Source organism: Rousettus aegyptiacus, unplaced genomic scaffold (genome assembly GCF_014176215.1).
Source record: "Rousettus aegyptiacus isolate mRouAeg1 unplaced genomic scaffold, mRouAeg1.p scaffold_m13_p_18, whole genome shotgun sequence".
NCBI classification, from domain to species: Eukaryota; Metazoa; Chordata; class Mammalia; order Chiroptera; family Pteropodidae; genus Rousettus; species Rousettus aegyptiacus.
In genome coordinates this window covers 9,553,992-9,576,860 of record NW_023416293.1, presented here as the reverse complement: position 1 = coordinate 9,576,860, position 22,869 = coordinate 9,553,992, and the positions used below count along the sequence as shown (strand labels likewise).

At 39.7% G+C, this 22,869-nt stretch overlaps 1 protein-coding gene across 1 annotated transcript in view; it reads left to right on the top strand.

Moving 5' to 3' along the window:
- USH2A (usherin) overlaps nt 1-22,869 on the top strand; it is a 526,768-nt gene that overhangs the window by 97,989 nt on the left and 405,910 nt on the right. The window contains exons 9-12 of the mRNA XM_036235436.1: nt 1,041-1,236; nt 3,985-4,115; nt 15,081-15,276; nt 18,736-19,377. Of these exons, the coding sequence (XP_036091329.1) occupies nt 1,041-1,236; nt 3,985-4,115; nt 15,081-15,276; nt 18,736-19,377 (1,165 nt within the window). The remainder of the gene's footprint in view (nt 1-1,040; nt 1,237-3,984; nt 4,116-15,080; nt 15,277-18,735; nt 19,378-22,869) is intronic.

The following is a 22,869-nucleotide window of genomic DNA, read 5'->3' as shown; positions in this document are numbered from 1 at the left end:
GGATGGCTGACCGTGCCGTGTGGTAGTGAGAGGTGAAGGAAGCGTTCTGTCATCCGGTGTTTAGATCTGTCTTTCAGTGAGCCTGTGCCTCCAGACTGTGAATGCCACAAGAGTTTCTTAATTTTTGTCAACCCCCCTAGGAGGAATGGGATGGCTGGAGTGGCCTGATGTGGGTCTCCCCTTCCCAGGTCATTTAGGCTCTGACTGTACCCCAGCAGATTCGCGTTTGTTTAACCAGTTTCTCCTGAGGACAGATATTGCGAAGAATAACAGAATACTCTGTTGTATTTCAAAATGATTTCTTTCCCTTTCCTCTGCTAGAAGCTCCAGGAATTTTTTCCCCCCTGTTATCTATTATGAAAACAATGTCATGCTCCCGGAAGTGAATCTCACAAAATTGTGGGGGCCCCTTTATAACTAGGTGCCCGCGTAGTTTTCAGCTCTCAGACTCGTCCATGCTGAACCTCCAGCAATTTGTCAATAACATTTGGGCGTTTTTACGCCAGTGTTGTTTTCCGTGGAGGCTTCCGCTCATCTCCGCTCCTGTAGCCAGAGCTCCCTGTCTCCGCCTGTCTCTCTCTCCATCGTGGGGCAGCTCTTTGCTCCGCGTCTTCCCCTTGGGGATCCAGAAAGAGTCATGGCATTTTTCAGTCTGTTCATGTTTCTACTTGTTAGGATGGCGTGGCAACTGCTAAGCTTTTCACCTGTGGAACTGAAAACCGGAAGTCAAGTTTTTAATGTTTTGACAAAAAAAAATATGAGAAAGTCACGGAACATCAAAAACTTTCCCCATTGGTTGTTAGGATTAATTGCATGGTTTCAGCTTGCATGGTCACTTCTACAATGGCACACCACCATGCCTATAATAAATTAATTTCTGCTTTATAAAACGTTTTTCAAAATATGGTAGTTGCTGGCTTTTACCTCTTTGATATTAGCTTTCCATCTAGCGAAAGTACCTGATACATAAATAAGAAAAGAAAAAAAAAATTCAGAGCATTACATTCATTCATCGTTCTGATATGTGTTTGCTGTTCTAGTGTGATCGCTGTTTGCCCCTGTACAATGACAAGCCCTTCCGCCAAGGCGATCAAGCTCACGCTTTCAACTGTAAACCCTGCCAGTGCCACAGCCATGCCAGAAGCTGCCACTACAGCATCCCGGAGGACCCGTTTCCCTCTGAGCACCACAGAGGGGGCGGAGGAGTGTGTGATGACTGTGAGCATAACACTACAGGTAACGCGCCACTAACCCAGCACAGGCAGAGGCCGAAGCGGCAGTCGGGGTCCACGCGCCTCTGTGTACAACGTGTAGCATTTCAAATCACGTGATAGCTATCTTATTTAAGAAAGCGGTTTCATAGTGTTGAGATTGAAAACCAAAGTTGGTCCATCTCATATTCATAAGTCCAGGTAATGAGGTGGTTTTCGGAAAGAGCAATGTCGCCTTACTACATCTTTTCAGGAAAAGATTTTTTTTTTTTCTTTTTAAGTTCACAACATTCGATTAGATTACGAATATATATATATTTTTTTGATAATTCAGGAATTGTTAGTCTGACTGTATATACTAAAAATAAGTTTCCTTGCATGACCCCAATCTTCCACTTTGTCTGAATTTTCACATAAAGATGTTTACATTCTGATTTGGCATGGACTCTGGTGACCTGGAAATACTGACTTTTTTTAAAAAAATGCTAATTATATACAGAAGATGATTATCAAAGTCTTGTTCTGAAACCATCAGCATTTTGACTCATCATTGGAAACTATTTTCTGAAAGGCTAGCATGTTAAAAGCTGAAGAAGGCAATCTCTGACTTTGTCAGGTATAACAGCCCAAGTCTGATGGATCTGAACGTGTGCTACTCTGAAGCCTGGCCAAATTTAATAGATAATTGCTAATGACCTAAAATGTCACATAAGAACTTGGCTAGGCACTGAGAATATAAAGATTAACAAGGTAATGACTATGCCTGTCTTCGCATGGATTCTTACCTAGTGGGAAAGGCTCACAATTGAAGGAACGATTACAAAGTTGTGTGATGAGTGCCAAGATAGGGCGACCGAAGCAGGAGTTAACCAGGTGAAGGGGTGAGAGGAAGAGGGATTGGCAGGGGGTGGGCAAAGGTTTCTGATAAGAGAAATAGTTGGAGAAAAAAACGTGGTACCTTGGAAGAAATGATTGACCGGCAAATGGCTGATTGTAAGACAAGGTACTCAGAAGGAAGTCAGGGCCAGATTTTAGAGGACGAAGAGTTTGGTTTCTCTCTTAAGGTTGACGAGATGCCACTTAAGGGATTTATACAGGAAAGGGGCTCAATAAGTTTCATATTTTTAGAAGCTCCATCTGATCATAAAGTGGGGACAGATTAGAGAAGTTTGGGGAAAGAAGTTTGGGGAAACCTGTGAGTTGGATACTGCAGTGGCCCAGGTGAGACATAATGCCAGAGTCCTTTTAAGGTACTACGGAGAGAGAGAAGTTGATCCAAGAGATGTTTAGGATGGAAAATGGCAGCATCTCCTGAGCAAGGTGCACGGTGTAGGTGACTCGTGCTTGGCATTTCCGTTTGAGCAATAGGGTCGATGTTGGCGTCAGCCATTGAGGCGGGAAACACAGGTGGAGCAAGCTTAGGGAGAAGAGGACAAGTTCTGTTTTGGGCATGTTCACTGTGTGTCTCCAAGAGATATAGCGGGGCTCTTCTCATGGGAGGTCGAGAACACAGTTCTGAAGTTTCTTTCCTAAGAAAAGCCTTGTGCGATGCCTCAGAAAAGATCAATACCATCGACATACTTTAGTGGCTCCGTATGTTAATCACAGTCTGTAAACGTGCGTTTATTCCTGTAATTATGTAAGAGAATCATCTTACCCACCAGACTGCAAGAAAGCTCTGTGAGGAGGGCGCGGCCTGCATTTTGCTCATGACCGTATTCCTCAGCTCTTAGCACGTTTGTTTGGAACATGGTGATCACTCAATCAACATCCAATGAATGACATTTCAAGGAGATATTTCTAGATTGGAGATATGGAGTTGGGAGTCATCAACATATGTGAATGAAAATATTCTAAAAGTACTATCAATTCATTTAATTTATAATTAGTAGCCAATATCCATCAGAATGTGAGTTTTCACTTGATTAAATTATTTTCATAGCCTTCTAATATTGGGCCAATTTCAGGAATATTTGAGCAGAATGCATAATGTTTAAAAAGGGAAATTGATCATCGCGAGTTGTATTTCAGCTTATTTCAGTGATCATATATGCTACTTATTTATTTTAAAAACTGGCTGTGTGTTATTTCCTTTTATCAAACTGTAAGGGGAATTTTCTGATTAATAAATTGTAAGCTATAGGAATTACCTGGTATTTTTAATAGGTCAGAGTATTCTAATATTTAATGTAAAATGCATTCGATATATCTAAATATGATAAATTTCTATTGATATTTGCAACGAAACATAGTTACCATAAGCACTAACACAAGCATTTGCTTTTAATTTTGTTAACTATAGAGTAATGAATTATAGTAAGAGCAGTCTCCTATTTTACAATATTGAGTTCTGGAAAATATTTCTAATATTATAGACCTAGCTGTTTCTACCTAGACAACTGTCATCTATCATACCTGTAGAAGTTTCTCATATTTGATTTAGATTAAGTGTCTGGCTGTAAAAATAAAGAAAAGTTTTTAAGTTCAGAAAGAAACTCTTTCAAAATGCATGGGCCCCTCCAAAGCACAGCTTTTTAGATGTGCGGTGTTATGTAACAGATGGGAGTTTAATGAGGTAAAGCACAGCTTGTAACAGGTTCATTGTTTCATATGCTCTGGATCACCAAATTGGCAGGTAGAGATGAAAGGTGCATTAAAATGGACATCCCGAAAATTACAGAATTCCCTCAAAGGGATACAGTCTTTAATTTTGAATTATGCAACTGATTTTAATGAATTGGAAGTCATAATGCATAACCTTTCCCTGACACAGGAAGAAACTGTGAACTGTGTAAAGATTACTTTTTCCGACCAGTTGGTATGGATCCCTCAGCCATAGATGTCTGCAGATCTTGTGATTGTGATAAAATTGGCACGAGAAACGGTAGCCTCCTTTGTGATCAGGTGAGTTCTCAGAATTGAAGGTAAGGAATCACTCCCTTTCAAAACTAATTTGGGAGATGTCCTACTAGTGGGATCGAAGACTGTATTTATCAGGATGTCTTCTGCGTGCATTTGCATTTCACAGAGATGGTAAGTTCAGGAGTGTTTCTGGGCAACGTTTAACATGACCATGAGCTATAAGGCTATGTAGGTGGTCCTTTGCATAGGAGAAAGGCTCATTTTATTTTTAATTTTATAAATGTCAAAAAAAAAAAAGGAAGGTAGGGGTTTGAAGTAAACTGAGAAATAAATCAAGTATCTGCCTTGGAATTGTTGGAGAATTAATATTAACAAATGATATTAGCTAAATAAGCACATTTTTTCCTTCCAAATGCCATAGAAGATAGAATAACAAAGATAACTTGTGCATAGATCTAAATGGAAATTATAGTTCCACATCTAAATTTCTTATTCCAATCTTCTATCTTAACAGTACAACAAATTTTTGTAGTTTTGTACATTAGCATTACAACATCACAAAAATTGATATGTGGCATACAAGAATATAGATTCCAACTAAACTGGGTCGATATATCCTACATCAACCCAAAGAATGGGAGAAAATATTTGCAAAGTACATATCCAACAAGACTTGTCTCTAGTACATATAAAGAACCTTTATAAGTCAATAATAAGAAGACAACACAATTAAAAGTGGCTGAAGGATCTAAGTGGATAATTCTCCGAGGAAGATACACAAATGGCCAATAAGCACATGAAAAGAAGCTTCGCGTTATTAGTCTTCAGAAAAATGCAAATCAAAAGCACAATGAGATACCACTTTATACTTACCGGCCTGGCTGTCATTAAAAGCATAGTTAATAGCAAGCATTAATGAGGATGTGGAGATAATTGGAATTCTCATAGACCGCTGGTGGGAATGGAAAATGTGCACCCACTTTTACAGACAGAAAACAATCTTGTATCTCTCGACACAGTAAACACGGTGTTACCATATGACCTAGCGCTTTCACGCCCAGGTATATACCCAATTAAAATGAAAGCATCTCTCATCACACAATCTTACTCATGAGCACTCATCACTCCGTTGTTCATCATAGTCAACATGCAGACTAATCCAATGTCGATCAACTGGTGAGTCGATAAAACATAGTTTATCCACTCAACGGAATACTATTCAGCAGTAAGAAGAAAGGAAGTAATGACACATTTTAATGTGTGCTCTGGCCTCAGGCGTAAGGAGAGAGGAAGGGAAGAGAAGGCACTTTTTAGATGCTTCTGCGTGTCAGTATTTCCCGTGTGCAAAAATCTAGTTTAAAAATGGACAAAAGACATACTTTAAAGTGTTAACATGTGACAAATTTCTTTTAAAATTTTTTCTTCCTAATTTGCTGTGTTGACAATTTTCAGAGTAGAAAAAAATAAAATTTTTGTGAAATCTGATATATCACCAGAGAGAGCTACTGATAGGAATCTGGAAGCAGACATCATGACAGAGCCGTTTTATGACTTTAAAACATCCGTGCTGTCTACCTCTAAATCATATTCATATTTTGCTTCAATTTTTATTATTTCCGTATGCTCCAAGTACACACACAAAGCATGTGACACGAAGATTTTTATTACATGTGAAAACATAGCGTCAAGTATACCTTGCTTAAGTAAAGGAACAAACGATTTCTCAAAATGTTCGCTGTCGTTTTCGATGGGATAACATGGTACATGCTTAAAAAGTTGTCAACAATGTCAGAATCATAAACTGCAAAATCGTATTCAAGGACATTTTTAAAATTCATGCAGCCACAATCCTTAATAATATTAGGGCGCATACAAGAAAATTAGGCAGTAGTTCAACTCCCATTTTGCTATAATAACTGAGGAACCAGGCCAGCCCCAAATGGCCCGAGGGACTGTGCTGTGCACTCTGCGTCCTGGAGAGGGAACTTTCTCTTTGGCAGTTGTCGTCTGAAACTCAATCCAATCTCGTAGGCCATGGCACGTTCGCCTTATCCTTCCATAAGAAATGTTGCAATTCTTCCCCGTGTGAATGCCAAGATCTTGAGAATGGCATGAAGTAATGCTGTGAGTCACCGTGTCCTAAAAATGCGGATGCCAAAGTGAAGAGACAGAGAACATCTAAAGCACAGTAATTATTAACATGAATAGGAGCGTAGGAAATGGAGAAGACTCATTGTCAAAGAGTCCTTAACAAAGAGTCTTGTATGTTATGATATCAGTATAGTGAGTTCGTTTTAAAAACTAGTCAGCACACTGCCGTGCCCCTTTGTATGTGATTTTTGGTGATACGGATTTATTCAGAGCAGAACGTAGCCAGCCTCCTTCCTCCACGGCCCACTAGACCTGTGCGCCGATCACTTCTCTAGTCGGGTGCACTCCGAACTGGTGGCCAGGGCACGGGGCTCCCCTGGTCGCCGGGTCCGGGGAATGTTTAAGCCCCTCGTGGGCTCAGGGACTGGTCTCCACCTTCATCTGCTCCCGTGTGGTTTCTGTGTCATGCGTGGGAGTGCCACATTTTGAAATGTGTAGGACAGCTTGGCAGGCGGATGACATATCACTCAAAATGCAGGAGGACAGAAACTTGTTGGTGAGATTCTCACGCCTGCCATTTGTTTCGCACTTGCCATGTGCAAAGACGTATGCCAAGCACTGTTAGTCAGTTAATTCAGCCCTTGCTAAAGGTGCGAAGTGGTTATTAGTTTAGACATTGTAGAATTAAGGAGACCGAGCCTCAGAGAAATTAGGCTACTCCTCCAAGATCACACCGCTGATACCAAGGAAGAGCAGAAATTCTAAACTTGTATTGTTTCCAGAGCCCAAGGCAAACTTGTGGGTAAAGATGCTGGGTCCTTCTTAACACACAGTCCACAGGAGGTTGCAACCTAGATGTGCACGCACACCGTCCAGGCAGGACGGAAGCTTGTCCGTTTGCCTTGGGATCATTATAGCAAGTCCTGTGAATTTAATCCTAACTGCTAAAAAAATTCCTAAATATTTAGGAAACAACAATGTGCATACGATTTAGTAGCCAATTAATGTCTTGGAGTCAATACAATTCTCAAATGGAGATTTGAGTGGTGTCTCTCTTAAGAATATCCAGAATTTGCATTTTTACTGGACCAGTAAACAAACACAATAGTAAGCAAGCATTCTATTGTAGGAGTTCATAGCAACTTTGATTGATTTTTCCAAAATGAAACAAAGATGTTTAAACCAAACGCGTTAGCTTTCCTAAAAGCGTATTTCTATACGTTAACTTCGATGTGGAAAATGCACTTATTTATGTTGGAACTGTTTTTAAAATGCTACCATGAGTTCTTTCATTTCGAAAAAGTTAAAACACAATCTTTTTATTAATTTTGCAGCAAATTACAGCAAGACCAAACCATATTGTGCCACTCACATGGCATTTATGAAATGATTCAATTTACCATGGCGACATATATTACATGCATTTTTTTTTACAAGATATAGTTTATGATCTGAGTGAAATAGACATAAACCACCACCACCCCAAAAAAGGGATACCCCTTTGAGAGCTAGCGCTATGATTATAGAGCTTCTCTTCACACCGCTCAAGTATATAGCATTGTTGGGAATGGCGTGTATGGGGAACATCTTCACACCCTTTCTGTCTTGAACACTCAAAAGACTCAGAAAAATCATCTTTGGCGCCTACCCTTGCTTTGTTGGAGCATGCTTCAGGATGTCACCTTTTTGTACACTCCTTAGAAATTTTAGTGGGGAAATTTGGAAAGCAGTTTCTCAGAAATGCCTTTTGGAAAGGGAGGGAACTATAAAAATACACCAGCCTGACAAATGCCGAGCATTGTAGAATGGAAAAGAAAAGACATCTTGGTTTTACACCAAGTAGAAGCTTTTCTTCTACAATGACTTTTTTCTTTTTCCGACAGCTGAGCAAAATGATAAACAGCAGTATCACAAAACACTTAAATAGAAACAAGTATTATGATGTACATTATTCACCCGACATTCTCCAATTCGTGACATTTATATGTGGCAGAAACTACTGCAGATTCATTTATTTATTTTCGAAGTGAAATGACTGCTTTACAAAGGTAGCCTGTTACATTAATATGGACTTTTCTTCTCTAGAGAGGAAGAAGCTTAAGGAAAGAAATCATCGTATCTGTACTAGAAACATAATAATTCTTAGGGTCCACACCTTAGGGCTGAGCAAGCTTCTTAGCAGAGATAATATACTGTCCATAGATGATCGATGATAGGTAGGTAGGTAGGTAGGTAGGTAGATAGATAGATAGATACAAACATACATACATACATACATGTTATGATAAATATGTATTCTTTTAGAAGTAGTGCTACAAATGATTAGATATTTCACAAAAGCTTTTTTTTAAAAGGAATTCTAAAGCTGTTTTATTTCTAGAATTAACATTCATATACTCAGTAGTATAAGTATTCCAATATTAGTTCAGAAACACTGTTTATTTGATACACGAAGATAGAACTATCAATAATTTGAAGAGATGCATAACAGAGGAAAAATTAGTAAGACAAAATGTCTAAGAATCAATCGAATTACTGCAATGACAGCATAGGTAGCAAGTACTTCAACACTAATTCTTAAATATCTATGTTTATAAGAACCGTGACATCTCTGCTACCAGGTAAATGAGTATTTAGGAAGACATATATTTATGCTGTTTTAAAAATGTATCTTTAACTTACTTATATTTGGTGTTGGTTACATAGAGAAGCTCTAATAAATATTGACAATGCTGACTTGATTTATTAATCTTTAAATTATATTTCATATTTTCTTTAAACACAGAAGTGGTATTTTCACGTACATAAAGGCGATGTAAGAATTATTTGATGCCTTGAATTCACTCTGATAGAATTCCATCTTTTTGAAGGCAGTTGAGAAAGAATTATTGCAGAATCTTACTCTTTTATCTTCCACCATTATCACGGCTTCAACTGTCACACGGTTGGTGGTGTGTAACCACCATCACTACAAGTCAGGGGCAGCAGACTTTTGCAGGATAGTCCAAAATGGAGAAGTCCTGAGTGTGTTCGCAGGGCAATACGTAGCACCCATTAGCAAGCTAATTCTCAAAATACTAACTGGACCACGTGCCTTCCACCCATCTTCCAGCTCCTCAGAGAGACCGGTCGGCCTTTGCCTTCCTTGGGTCCGCCTGTTACTATTATGTTTGTAGCGTATCACAAGCAGAGTGAATTTAGAATAGTGGTTTTGAGCATGCACTTGGGAATTGGGCCATTTGCCTTCTGGCACTCAGTAAGTAACTTGATCTTTCCCAGGTTTGGTTTCTTCTGTAAAAGGAAGCATCACGCGTTTCACAAATGGTGAAATGACTAAAACTTTTGCTGTCGTGGAGCTTACATTGAAAGGTGGCTTCTTCCTGCTGCTGTTTCTTTTGTCCCTGTTTTTCATGTTGGGAATTTTGCACAAACGTCTGATGACTCTTTGTCGCCTGCTTGGTTCTGTCACGAAATGGTAAAACACTCCCGCACGGGACTTCCCTCCTGAATACATGAACAGCAAGAGAGCTTTTCTTTGCAGGAGTCGGAGTCCCAGATGTCAGTGTAGAGATTTTATCTCTGTAGTTTTTTTTTTTTTTTTTTTATGGAAAATAAGTCTGTCTCTTGGCTGTCTCCAGAAGCAGTATGGGAGAAAGGGAATGGTGGCAGGGGATAGGATGTCCCTGTCTTAGTCTATAGACTTTCACTTAATCCTGCAATAGCTGCCCTATACTTTAGACTCTCACCAATAGGTAATGGCCTAATACAATAGAGCAGGTTAATTTTAATTTTTCTTGACAATAGGACTGGTGGTACCATGTAGCAGGAGTAGTTCGCCTGGCTTTGTAGGATTGAAATGGGGCCCTAGAAATCTAGATACTTGCTGCGTAAAATTCCTGTAACTCGTGATTCTCAGCCTTGCCACTGCTGGTATTTGGGGCTGGAAAATTCCTTGCTGTGGGAGGCTGCTCCGTCCATTGCAGAGTGTGGAGCAGCATCCCTGGCCTCTCCCCGCCAGATGCAGGCAGCATCCTTTCCTCAGTGGGAAATCATCTCTAGCCACTGCTGAATGTCTTCTCAGGCAAAAAATAACCCCCAGTAGAGAATCGTTGTTCTAACTTCAGGCCTGTATCCTACTTCTTTAAGCGTTTTGCGGCCTGTAAATCTTAAGACTTTCTGATGTTCTGTAGGAAAATATCAGTTCTCTTGTTTTAAGAATCCAACTTAGCTGGCATCCATCCATAGTGTAGCTTCTAGGATTCATTAAGTTGTTGGGCATATTCACTTATAATTCTTTCTTCCAATTTCTTTGAAATTTTCTGTGAAATTTGTTCTCTATTGTTTTCCCTACTGGTCTCATTAAATTTATGGGTTATACTTCTTTTTATCCCTATTATATGTGAGATATGAGGGGAAAGAGGAAATAGGCACATGCTTAATCATCCAAATTTTACCGAAAATCCCATTTTTGAAGACTCATTTTTAAATGTATATTTTTCTAACAATGGCCAGACAGTCAATACTTACATACTTTTCTCTAAGTAAGATAAGAACTTTGTTGTGATTCCCTCCGCCCCTTGTTTCTGCCTTTCTATCCTCCATGCATCAAACTTATCTTAATTTTATTAACCTCTGAATGAACCATTTGTAGCAAGGTCAGGCTTTGTCGGAGAGCAGAATGTGTACACTATACTTATTGCTTGTGTCTGTTTTCCTGGACACGGAGCATTTATCACCACCAGACATACCTAAGGGTCAGCATGACCACAGTTTAATCTACTGTGTTTGGTGCCCATGCCTCATGGAAGTCACCTAGATTGTGACAGAACCTTGTTTCTTTTTGTTGTTGTTAATTGTGATAAAAACACTTAACATGAGACATACCCTCTTAACCAAATTGGAACAGCACAGTAAGCGTCATTATCTATAGCAGATCTCCAGAACTTTTTTTTGTCTTGCATAACTGAAATTGTATACCGATTGCATAGGGACTCCCTGTTTACCCCTGTCCCCAGCCCCTGGCAATCACCCATCTGCTCTGTTTACACGAGTTTGGCTATTTTAGATATCTCACAGAAGTAAAATCGTGAAGAGTTTGTTCTTCTGTGACCGGCCTATTTCACGTAGCATGAGAATCTCGGGTTTCAATGAAGAGTTATCTAATAAAGAGACCACTGGTTTAAATTCTTACTTGAGTGGTCACCAAATGAACACTAATCTCCCCTGTCCCTTCCTTTCCTCTCAGTCACATACACAGCCACAGAATCGTTCCAAATTCTTTTCATGGTGCTGTTGCTTAGACTTTCAGAGTTCTCAGAGTGCATTGTTCTTCTGTTAATCCATCCAAGTTATGCCTGTTTCAGAGTTCGTCTTTAAGAAAAAGTCATGCCGATGGGCGATAGAGGGTTCAGGACTCTGATTGTGGCTGCTTTGAACAGTCAAGGAATGACATGCGGTTTTTGATCTACGCGGTTCCTTTCGGTGGTATAATAAGCAGAAGCGTCTCTGGCAAACGTCTTCGGGTCTGTAGCTGATGTGAGTTCAGAACTGACAGCGTGTGCTAAATGTTGACCAATGCAATTCCACCTATGATGCGGCTTATGAAAATCCACTTTGGGTTTTGTAGTTGTGGAAGCTCAGTGTGTAGTTGTTTTGTGAGGTTAAAAATTGAGACTTCTACTTTCAAGCAGACGGAACAATAGGAACTGATTTACCCTTCCACCTAAAATAACCAAAATATGGACAAACTATATTAAACAAGGGCTTGCAAGATACTGGGCATCACCGCAGGCAGCGTCCAAGAGTGACAGGAAGCAAATTAAATAGGTCCTACAGTTGCCCTCTAACACTGCCTTGAGGAACAAGGAAGGAGAACCCAGGAGAAGCCCAGGGGCTTCTCTGAGTGGAGACAGAGCTGAGAGTTTGGAGAGTCCAAAGTGACTGAAGTTTGCAGAGAGAGAGCAGCACAGAAGGAAAATTCCAGAGATGCACAGAGCATCTTCCTTGAGTATTCAGCTCACTGAATGCAGGTGTGTGAGAGGGGCAAGGCGCAGCCTGAAAGGATTAAGGATGATGGTGCTTAAGTCTCACACAAGGCTGGGCATAGTACCCGTTTCTACCAGTTTACGAGGAGGTCTCAGCAAGAGGGAATGAATGCTACATTTGTAAGCATTTCGAGCCTTTGCTTGCGTCATTTTGCTGACGTCCTGTTGGACAAAGACAAGTAGTAAGTCAGCCTAGGGTTAGTATAGAAGTAGCCTACCAAAACGCACGGAAAAGGAAAAAGCATTGCGCTCGACTTTTTGGAAGTGCGTTTGTGAAAGGAGGGTGCGCACCCGTCTTTCTTCCTACTTGGTAGACAAGGATCGATCTTAGAGTATGAGTGCGTTTATATACCCTCATAAAACAAAGAGAATCTGCAGCTGAGTTGTACAGAAGTAAAGTGGTACCTTCAGGTGAATTTTGAGAAACGGATGAAAAGGTGATCATTATGTAAAACTATAAAGCCTTTTGTCACTTAATTATAACCCACGTTTTAAGGTATAGTTAGTTACTATAGAGAAAGTCTAATTTGTAGGCATTGCAAAATTATAATATTTGCAGCAGAATTGCTCACGTAGAGAGTTTTCATCTTGTTGAACAGAAGAAAGTCCCTTGGCGAGACTGCGGTGTTGTGTGAATCAAGGCAGTAGAGGATGCATTAAGACATCCTGGGCAAAAGGTGAGGGGAGTGTAAAAAGGAAAAAGAGACATGTGTTAGGGAGCAGTGAGGAGTAGGGTGAGAACATGGGAGCTGAGTGACGTGCAGAAACCTATGACGACCACCACTCGTGGGGAAAGGAAAAGATATTATCAATTGCAGAGTAAAGCTCTCATCTGCTTTCACCCCAAAACTTTAGTAACGTTTCATTTTTATTAATAATTTAACAAGAACTCATTTTCTTGAAATCGAGATGTTGGCCACGTTTCACCTCTGGGGTGACGCAGGGCTCAGCTCTCTGTGGCAAACAGGTTCCGAAGTAGAAGAAGCAGAAATTAGGGTCAGAGGGACCATGAGAACATCAATACACATAGAGTGCTGATAAGCTTAAGGGGTCCTTCTGTCTTTCTCAGGGGTAGAGTTAGGGCTACGGGCAGCCTTGTCTAGATTTCAAGAGGCAAGAAAGCCCCAGGTGGTATATACACTACGTTTAAATAAGAATATATTAAATACAGAGAAGATCACGTTTTGCCACAGCACGCACTTTCATTTCTCTTTACCTTTTTCCCTTTCTTGCTCTTGATCTTTGAAAGAGTTTTCCTTAGATGCGGGGTGTATATAAGGTTATTCTTTGACAAATATAATGCACTTCCAGTCTTGGAAGATGTTTGCCATCTGCTTAGAGAATGAGAGAGATACAACAGCAATAATTAAATTATTAATAAGGGCTCAGTTATAGGGTGATAGATGTGAAGCGTTACGACATTCGTGGCTATATGTAACACGTACCCACCAATAAACGCCACGTACTTTTGCAGACCAAATCAAATCCCGGTCTGGTTTGCACGGGACTGAATGAGACAGGGATGGGGCACAGCCAGGCACAAGCAGGCAGCTCACAGTCTTTGCATCTGTTTCTGGACCTACGTGCGTCTCCAGGGTTGAGGTTCATTATTCTCTGCAGCCATATCCGGTGCGTGTATAAAGCTTTATTTTTCAGAGTTTTGGACATTTTTATATCAATTATTTTATCCTGAAACCATGACCCCAGGGAGTCCCTCTTTCTCAGGTGAGGAGAAAGGAATCAATGCTAGGTTTATAAAATTTACTTAATTAAAAAGCCCTTCTCCACATCTTTGTGACTGAACCCTCACATCGCGTGGTTGTTTTGAATAACCCCGAGATGAAAGGTAAATCACACTGCGTCTTTTCCCAGGTACGGCAGGTACTGCTCTGCCTCAAGGTGTGCAGAGCCAGGTTCAGTCCAAGAGAAAGGGAGGCATAGGGAGAAATGCCAGGGACTTCATGAGATTTCATGTCTAAGCGACATCTCTTGTGGCAGTCCTAAGTTACCGAGTTTCTCATATTTATTTCACATTTTATATGTTTATGTTCCTTTATGAAAAGTTTCAGCTCTTTAGCTTTCTTCAACGAACATACTATATAGTAGGTGCATATTATATATCTTATATATTTATATATTTTTATTCTCAAAAAGCATCTTGAAGAAGAAAAATACTTATTTTGTAGCTATTTTGCTTGACAATGCTCTGAAACATGTAACTTTTTTTTTTGTATTTTTTAACCGCAACGTACATCAGCTTAATGTGATTAAGTCGTGCTATAAATGAACCATAAATATGCTGAAATATTCTTAAAAGCAGGATCGTGCAAAAAAATGTAATCAGGGTCAATATCAACGGGCATAAATGGATGCTATTAACAAAGACCTTTATTTTACACATTGTTAAAAGCTTGGTGGGATAATATTATTATAGCAAGAGTCTTCCTTAAATTAAACACCTGGTATGCATAGAACGAGTTTGGATGAAAAAGACAGTAAATGAGGGGAAAGGAAAACAGAGAGGTCGAGTTGGAAAGACTAAATTAATTGCTGTCTCTTTTCTACTTTCAGTCTCCAGATGACTATATTTTGATTATAAAGAAATGGTGCTGAATGCTTAATCCCACATTTTCCCTTTGGTCACAGACTACTGACTTCTCTGGGGTTATTTCCATTCAGTTCTATATATTCACCCTGCTGAAGCAACCTATGTTTTTGTGTCGAGAGGGAAAAAAAATACCTTCTTACCTTCTTGTCTGTTTAACATTTAAAGTTTTTTTTTTTCTCCCTCCCTCCCTGTCTTGTACCTAATGAGCAAATCATCTAAAAATAGATGCGTTCATCATTCTACAAAATGTCGTATCTTCTCTAGATTGGAGGCCAGTGTAATTGTAAGAGACACGTTTCTGGCAGACAGTGCAATCAGTGCCAGGACGGATTCTACAAGCTACAAGCGTCAGATCCTGATGGCTGTAGTCCTTGCGAGTGCAATACCTCCGGGACGGTGGATGGAGATATTACCTGTCACCCGAATTCAGGCCAGTGCAAGTGCAAAGCAAATGTTATTGGTACGTGTAATGCAGAAGTTTACGGTCACATCTCTATTACCATCCGGAATAAAATTCTCTGTTCGATTTCTTAACCGGAGAGTCAAGCGGATTTCCTGACTCAAGGCAGGCTGGAAAAGAAAAAAAAAAAAAACAATTTGGAAGAAATTAACTGTCTAAAAATGATTAAATTAATGCTTCCATCAAACTTCAGCTTGAAGCTTAGTTTAATCAACGCTTTAGAAGTTTCTTTAGTCTGTAGCTGCATTAGTTCACACAGTCACATACTAATAAGTCGTAGAAAAATATAATTTGCTTACTGCATAGATGTTTCTTTTAGAAAATTAGCACTTTTTCAAAATGTTTTATACTTAATGAGTTCTAAGCAAATCATTTCCATGCTAGTTTTCTTAATAGACCAAAATAAATGGATTTTTTTCAAAATATTCTGTGCTACAGGGTCCTTTGTGATAAATCTTTCCCTTTTTTCTATTATATTTCTTTGAACTGTCCCTATGAAATGCAAAATAAGTCAACATAATTCTACAGATCATGTATATTGCTAGAGTTAGTTATAAAGGGCTACGTAATTTTAATTTTGTAATTCAGTACCAAGCTGATTATAATAAACAGCCACCTTCAGTGTTATTTATCATTTTTTTATATAAGACGTGCTTTTTTGTTTGTTACTCCCACAGGTATTTTTCAGAAATTAGATTTGATTATAGCAATTTATTACATCCAACATTTTTGAGGGGAACCACAGCCACATAAGGACAAAATTTATCAAGTGCCCAAAATGCACCATGTACATAATGCACTTTGAAATTTTGATATATGAGAATATTATGAGAGGAAAGTTTCCTGATGAAGTGACTCTTGTAACTGAACGCGTCGTGGTTCGTGCAGGAAGTTTAAAAAAGACCTTTACCTTTCTATTGTCATTCAGGACACTAAGTCCCCCATGGCTTTTCTACCATTGACCCCGACCTCGTAATGAAACCGTACCTGGCGGTCTTCACGTACACACACCCCCGCACACACGTATACACGCGCACGCGCTTATGCAGACACACATATAGACATACATAGGACTATGTCATTCTAAATAACAATTTCCTTTCTGTAATAGAACACTAAAATATATTCTTTATCTTTTATATATATACATATATATATTAATTTAATTTTAATTTAATAGAAAAGAATATGGGCGTTCTTAATGGTTATTACAGAAGATTTCTCTGGTTTAAAGAAAGATTACATCAAAATCTATAACATAACTTGCATTTCAAACACACAAAACCTCAACTTTTCAGGAAAAGAGCGTAACTAACTTGTACAGAGAAGCACATTTTCGCGTGTGTTATCTGTGATGCCGAAGGAATTCTAAGTGCCGACTTCATTCTATCCGGCATCCTTCGTACTTTGCTATGAGATATGTTTCGAATTCAGAGTATGAAAACAAAGTTTCATGCAATGCCTTTACATGTGATGAAGTAGCAGCTTCTCTGTGCATCAGAGCATCTTGCGATGGTAGGACTCCAGAGCTGAGGGAAGAATAAGATATCAAAACTTACCATTCACTTAGAATTTGTTATGACCTCCCTGCCATTTACCTATTGTACCTATTAGTTTTCTGCAGGAGAATGCAAATAAATAAATAAATAAATGAATAATAGACAGACAGATAACTAACTAAATAAATAAAATGAAATTGCCATTTTGATATTATTTCTAAAGTTACATCTGCACATGCAGTATTTTTAATCAAAATATAAACTTGGTATGCATAAATATTTATTTTTCTGATGCGATTAGTAAGCAACCGTATGCAATTTCATCTTGTTAATAAGGGGGAAAAAAAACCCCAGAAAATATGAGTGTGTGTTGTATATGCTTCAGAAAGCAAACTGTGAGAGTTACCAAAACTGTTAAATCTTACTAATGACTCTATCCCCAGTAAAACACATTAGCACCGATAATTTTATTAAAGTAGGTCATTCATCTAGAATAAAAAGGGAGAAGAATGTGAATTAAATGCCAAGTGTGCTAACTCGCCTGTACTTGTTAACACTGAGTGCGATGCCCCGTAGGCCTTCCTGACTATCGTTAGGAATAGATTACCTGTCAGGAATATGTATGGCATATTCAAATAAGCACTGCGCATATTTTTAAAACTGATATGATATGAATCCATGTAGACCAATTTTAATAGTTCAAAATGAGTCATAATTCTTGTTAACAATACAGTTATTTTTAAAATTTGCAGCAATAGTGGCTCTTTTTTATTTTCCTTATTGAAATTAAATGATATGCCTTAGGTGAGTCATTCATCACTGCTAAAGAATTTGCCTTCCATTGGAGTTCTTGAATTTTTATTCATATATATATACATATGTATTATGCATTTGCTTCCCATTTAGGAAATACTTTTCTACATATGAGTTCCTGAGTGTGTTTTTGACCGTTATTTTAGGACTAATTTTTTTTTTTATTGCCATTAAAGCTTGAAATAAATGTTTTCAATTGCTTCAACCCCACATAGTTACTTAAATTCATGGATATGTGAAGGCTAAAGAAAGTGTTTTGCATCATAACATTTACTATTCAAAAGAATTTTTTTTTTTATTCCTTCACCTTGTAATATTCTTTATGAAACTAACCCAAGTTATCAGTGATGGTTTAGGTGATAAAACGTTTTTCTCTGTTTGTGAAATGTATATTTGTTCTCCTTTAAATAGAAGCAACATAAACAGCAGAATTTATTTAGTGTTTAAAGAGGTATATTCTGAATCATACAATATGACAAGCAATGTGATTGCTTTATGAGCCAAGGAGAGCATAATTTATATTAATTGAAAATGATGAAATACAGGAGCATATAAAAGCATTGAAGTAAAAATTATTTTGGATAAGTTTTATTTTTATTAATTACTTAAATGTGCACTATTCAGAAGTAAGTATATATACTGTTATCACAAACATAGTTACCAACCTAACATTTTATTAAATGTTTTTCAGGGGATTCTGATTGCTAGGAAAATAACAAATGCGATATGCAATTTTTTTCATACAGCTTTGAAAATGTACTTTACTCTCTACAATACTATTAAGTGAACATACTTTGTTAATAGAAGATCACTAAAAATAATAGTTCGAACCTAGTTATTGGTTTTAAAATACGTTTTAATATTCGTCAAAGAGAAAAGCTCTCATGTGTAAGAGAAGCGACACTTGCAGTAAGTAATAAGTGAATAAAATCTCAAGTTCCGTAAGTGCCACCCATATTAGGTCTGGTCGCCACATTTCGAGTGTGCGATTAGCCTCTGCGGCCTCACTTGCGAGAGGACACTCGGCATTGTGTGTCTGCGTTAAGGGTTGCGCTTCGGCCAGCTGAGAACATAAAACGATCATTTGCACACTTTCACCTTTAATTTTTTATTTAATTTTATTTTATTACTATTGTTTTATCTTTAGGGCTTCGATGCGATCACTGCGATTTTGGATTCAAAGTCCTCCGAGGCGCGAATGCCGACGGGTGCGAGCCTTGCCGGTGTGACCCCCACGGCTCGGCGAGCAGCGTGTGCGATCCCGTGTCTGGGCAGTGTGAGTGCAGGAAAGGGGCCCGAGGACTTCAGTGCGACACCTGCGGAGAACACTTCTACCGGTCAGACGCCGCCGGCTGCAAGGCCTGTGACTGCGACCCGGCGGGGTCCCTCCCCGGGAGTGTCTGCGATCCTGCGACGGGATCGTGCCGCTGCAGGCCCCACGTTGGAGGGCGGCAGTGCGACGAATGTCCGGAGGGATCCTTCAAGCTGCAGCAAGAGGATTCTTTCCTCTGCCTGCCCTGTAACTGTGACAAGACCGGGACAGTAAACGGCTCTCTGCTGTGTGACAAATCGACAGGACAGTGTCCTTGCAGATTGGGAGTAACAGGTCTTCACTGCGACCGGTGCGAGCCTCACAGGTACAACGCGACCACTGGCGGCTCCCACGCCTGCCAGATGTGTGAGTGTGACTCCGCGGGGACGTTGCCGGGGACCATCTGCGACCCCATCAGCGGCCAGTGCCTATGTTTGCCTAATCGCCAAGGAAGGAGGTGTAACGAATGCCAACCAGGTAAGAGAGAAACGTGTCACATGTTCAGTGCATTGTGACTTTTCCTTGTCACCCCACGTCAGGTGATGCCTCTCCGTTACCCAGCTGAGACTGCTAAAACATTTGTCTCCAGCATCACAGTTGGATTTATTTCGTGATGCCACACAGATGTAACTGTCTAATTGAGTCAAGATTATGTGGCATATTTTTGTTGCCGTATATGGGGCGACCCTTTAGGTAAAGTGCCAGCCAATCGCACATTTCAGAATTGAGACTTATGTTTAATTTCTCAACTTGAATTCCCATTTTAACAACTGGAAGAAAAAAAAAAGAAAACTAAGAACAGCAAGAATACATTTTATTTTCCACAGAAAGGAAAACTCGAGTTGATTATCTACACGAGGTCAAATATTCAGATGACGCACTGATTTTCTGAATAAAGCCGACCAAATGTTTTCGCTAAATGGGCTGTATGTTCTGACATCATACAGAAACATCTAGAATTATTTTTACATGCCACCGATTTAACAAAATAGGCTAGTGTTTAGTCCCATTTGCCTGTCTTTCTATCTGTTTCCCAACTGGAAGAAAGACGGACCCTATCTTTGGCTTTCTCTTTGCCTTTGTGTGGTTTTAATTAAAAGAATACACTTTTCTTTATAATAAATTCATCACAATGTCACAATAAGTGTAAATATTTATCACTTGTCTAACAGCTGCACTAATTGTTGCCCTCTGTGCCAAAATCAGCTCTGAGTTATCTGAGGCCGTGAAAATGACCATGATGCAAATTCAAGAGTGATTTTCCTGGAAGGTAAGGTTAGGCCTAAAGTCATGTTTTACAAGACAAGGAAGCCAGCTCAGGAGAATCCACCCTTACCTTCCGCTTGACATTGGTCAGTGTGACAAGTAAATCCAAAAAGAGGAGAAGGAATTGAGGAGCAGTTCATTTACTTTGAGATGAAATATCAGAACCCAATTTGAACCAGCTTATACATAAAAGGTCTGGTATCTGCATGTCCCAGAAAACCTGACATGAATCCATGTGGTCAGGACCGAGGAACTGGACCGCTCCTATTGGCATCCATTTATTCATTCATTCATTCCCTTCTGCCCTCCCTCCTTCCCCCCACCCCCTGCAAAAGGGCACTTTCAGATTCATTTTCCCTTTTAAAACTCTATTTCTCAGGGTCTTCGAATAGACCAGCCACTTACAGAGAGCAGGCCGTGTACAAGGAGTCATATCAGTACTGTGCTGATGCAGGTTGAAGAAGATACTCCTTGCTCCTAAGACATGAAAACTCTAACTGGAAATAAGATGACTGTGCGAGTATAAAAGCGAGAATACTTTAGCTGTGATCATTGTTTTCACTGATAGTGATGATCCCCGTTCTATGTCCTTCTCAAAAGAGAGGACGACTTGACATCAACCTTTGCAGAGGAGTTTTGCGGCATCTTTGTTTAGGCAAATAGCTACTAAGAAATTTCCCTTTTAAAAATACAACGCTATACCAGATAAATCCCAATAGGAGAGGGGCCAGAAGGAGATGAGAGAGATCATAAATGGGGAGAAAAAGATTGCGTATGATTTTCCAGTATTTTAATTTTTTTTAATTTAATTTATATTTTCGTCAAAATTTAAATGCAGGTAGTTTTAAAGATCAGGTAGAATTTAAAGGTTCACAATGCAGAATAGCTTTCTTCCAGAAGTCTCCCACCACCCACAACGCGTAGATGTTTAATGTCGGCTTTTATTTCTGTATTTCTATATATATTCTTCTATCTCAACCCTTAAAATGTAGGCCGTTCTCCTCCTCCTCCTACAGAAAATGAGTATTTGGCTCATGATACTCATTCCTCAATAATCCTTTATTTGGTTAAATCAATATTCAGAGATTGTTCTATTATGACTTTTTAAATGTATTTCACAGCTATGCCGGATAATATGCTTTGATTACATTTCCTTTCTTGAAAACTTTGCCTTTGTTTCGCCTTTTGGGGATCTCTTAAATACTTCTAGGAATCAAAACTTCCCAACAGGAATCAATCCGAGATATCTCTCTCTCTCTCTCTCTCTCTCTCTCTCTCTCTCTCTCTCTCTCTCTCTCTCTCTCTCTCTTTCTCTTTCTCTCCTTCTCTCCTTTCTTCCACGGACTCTCTCAGTCCACAGGAGGCTCTGCATCCCTGGTTTGAGCTGGCTGACCTCTGGCTCTGTCGCAGTTACCTGCTTGGTCCTGCTTTTTCAGCTGTTCTGAGAATTTCCTTCACATCTCCCGTGGCGAGTTCCCTGTCCGTGAATCCTGCCTGCTCTTTCCCCTTGTTTTATTTGCGTATTAGGCAGAGCACACGCCGCAGTAGCTTGCAAAAAAAGAGTACAGGAAGGGAAGCAATTTTTTTTTTTTTTTAGAATTTCAAATGTCTGAAATTACCTTTATTTCACACTTACAGCCATTTGAAACGTTACCCCTATACAGAATCATTTTCACTCAAAAAATTATTTCACCATTATCTTCTAGTAATGCCAATTGAATTCTTGTTTCTTTTTTTTGTTGTTGTTGTTTTTTTCTTTCTTCATTCTAGAAACGTCTACCATTTCTATATATCTCGTTTCAGAAGATATCATGATACGTTTTCGGTTAAATAATTTTTCTAGGCACTCAGTGGGTGTATAGTTTCGTGTCCTTACGGTGAGACTGTCTATAAAACACCTTCATAGAGAACATCTGGATTGGGATCTGACCAAGCACCTGGAACCCAGACTTGGCCGCATCAGTGCACAGGACGACTGGGCAGCTTTTCACAGTATCCCCCTGGTTACTCGGCACTTCGTCCCTGCGCCTCTGACCCCAGACCCTCCTCGGTTTGACTTCTCGTGAGAAAAGCCACCGTGTTCTCTCAGAAGGCCAGCAGGGAACCTGGCTGGGGACAGCGTTCACAACGCCTCACCCCCGACTTCAGAAACCTCTGGGGCCTCTCATTCCACACGTTTCTCCCCAGAGTTCCGCAGCCCGTATCAGTGAGCTTACTCTGCGCCTCTCCCTGGTCGTTGGCTGCCGTTTCTTCTTCTTTTGTTTTTAGTTCGGGGAATTTCCGAAGGGAAGAATCGTTCAATCAATTATGCTTAACTGAACATGTCACCCTAACATGTCCCGGGTTGTGATCTTTCCAGGCCTCATCCTTGCAGTTATATTTCGATCGCTCTCTTTTTCCCACAGCCCTTGTCTCTTCTGTCAAAATCAGCCTCACTGGTCTTCCCTGCAAATATATCCAGATTGGGGACACTTCTTACCGCCCTCGCTTGTCCATCCTGGTCCAGCCATTTTAATCTTTCTCTCGGACTGTTTGAAAAGCCTCCTACACTTCCTATTTCTCCTACTTATCCTTTTTCAGTCACTTCTCAACATTCCGCCGAGGTGCTACTGTTCCAACCTCCGTCAGATGCTGTCACTCCACCCTTCGCTGGGTTCCCGTCCTCGTGTTAGGAACAGTTGATGGGCGTTAACGCCCCACATG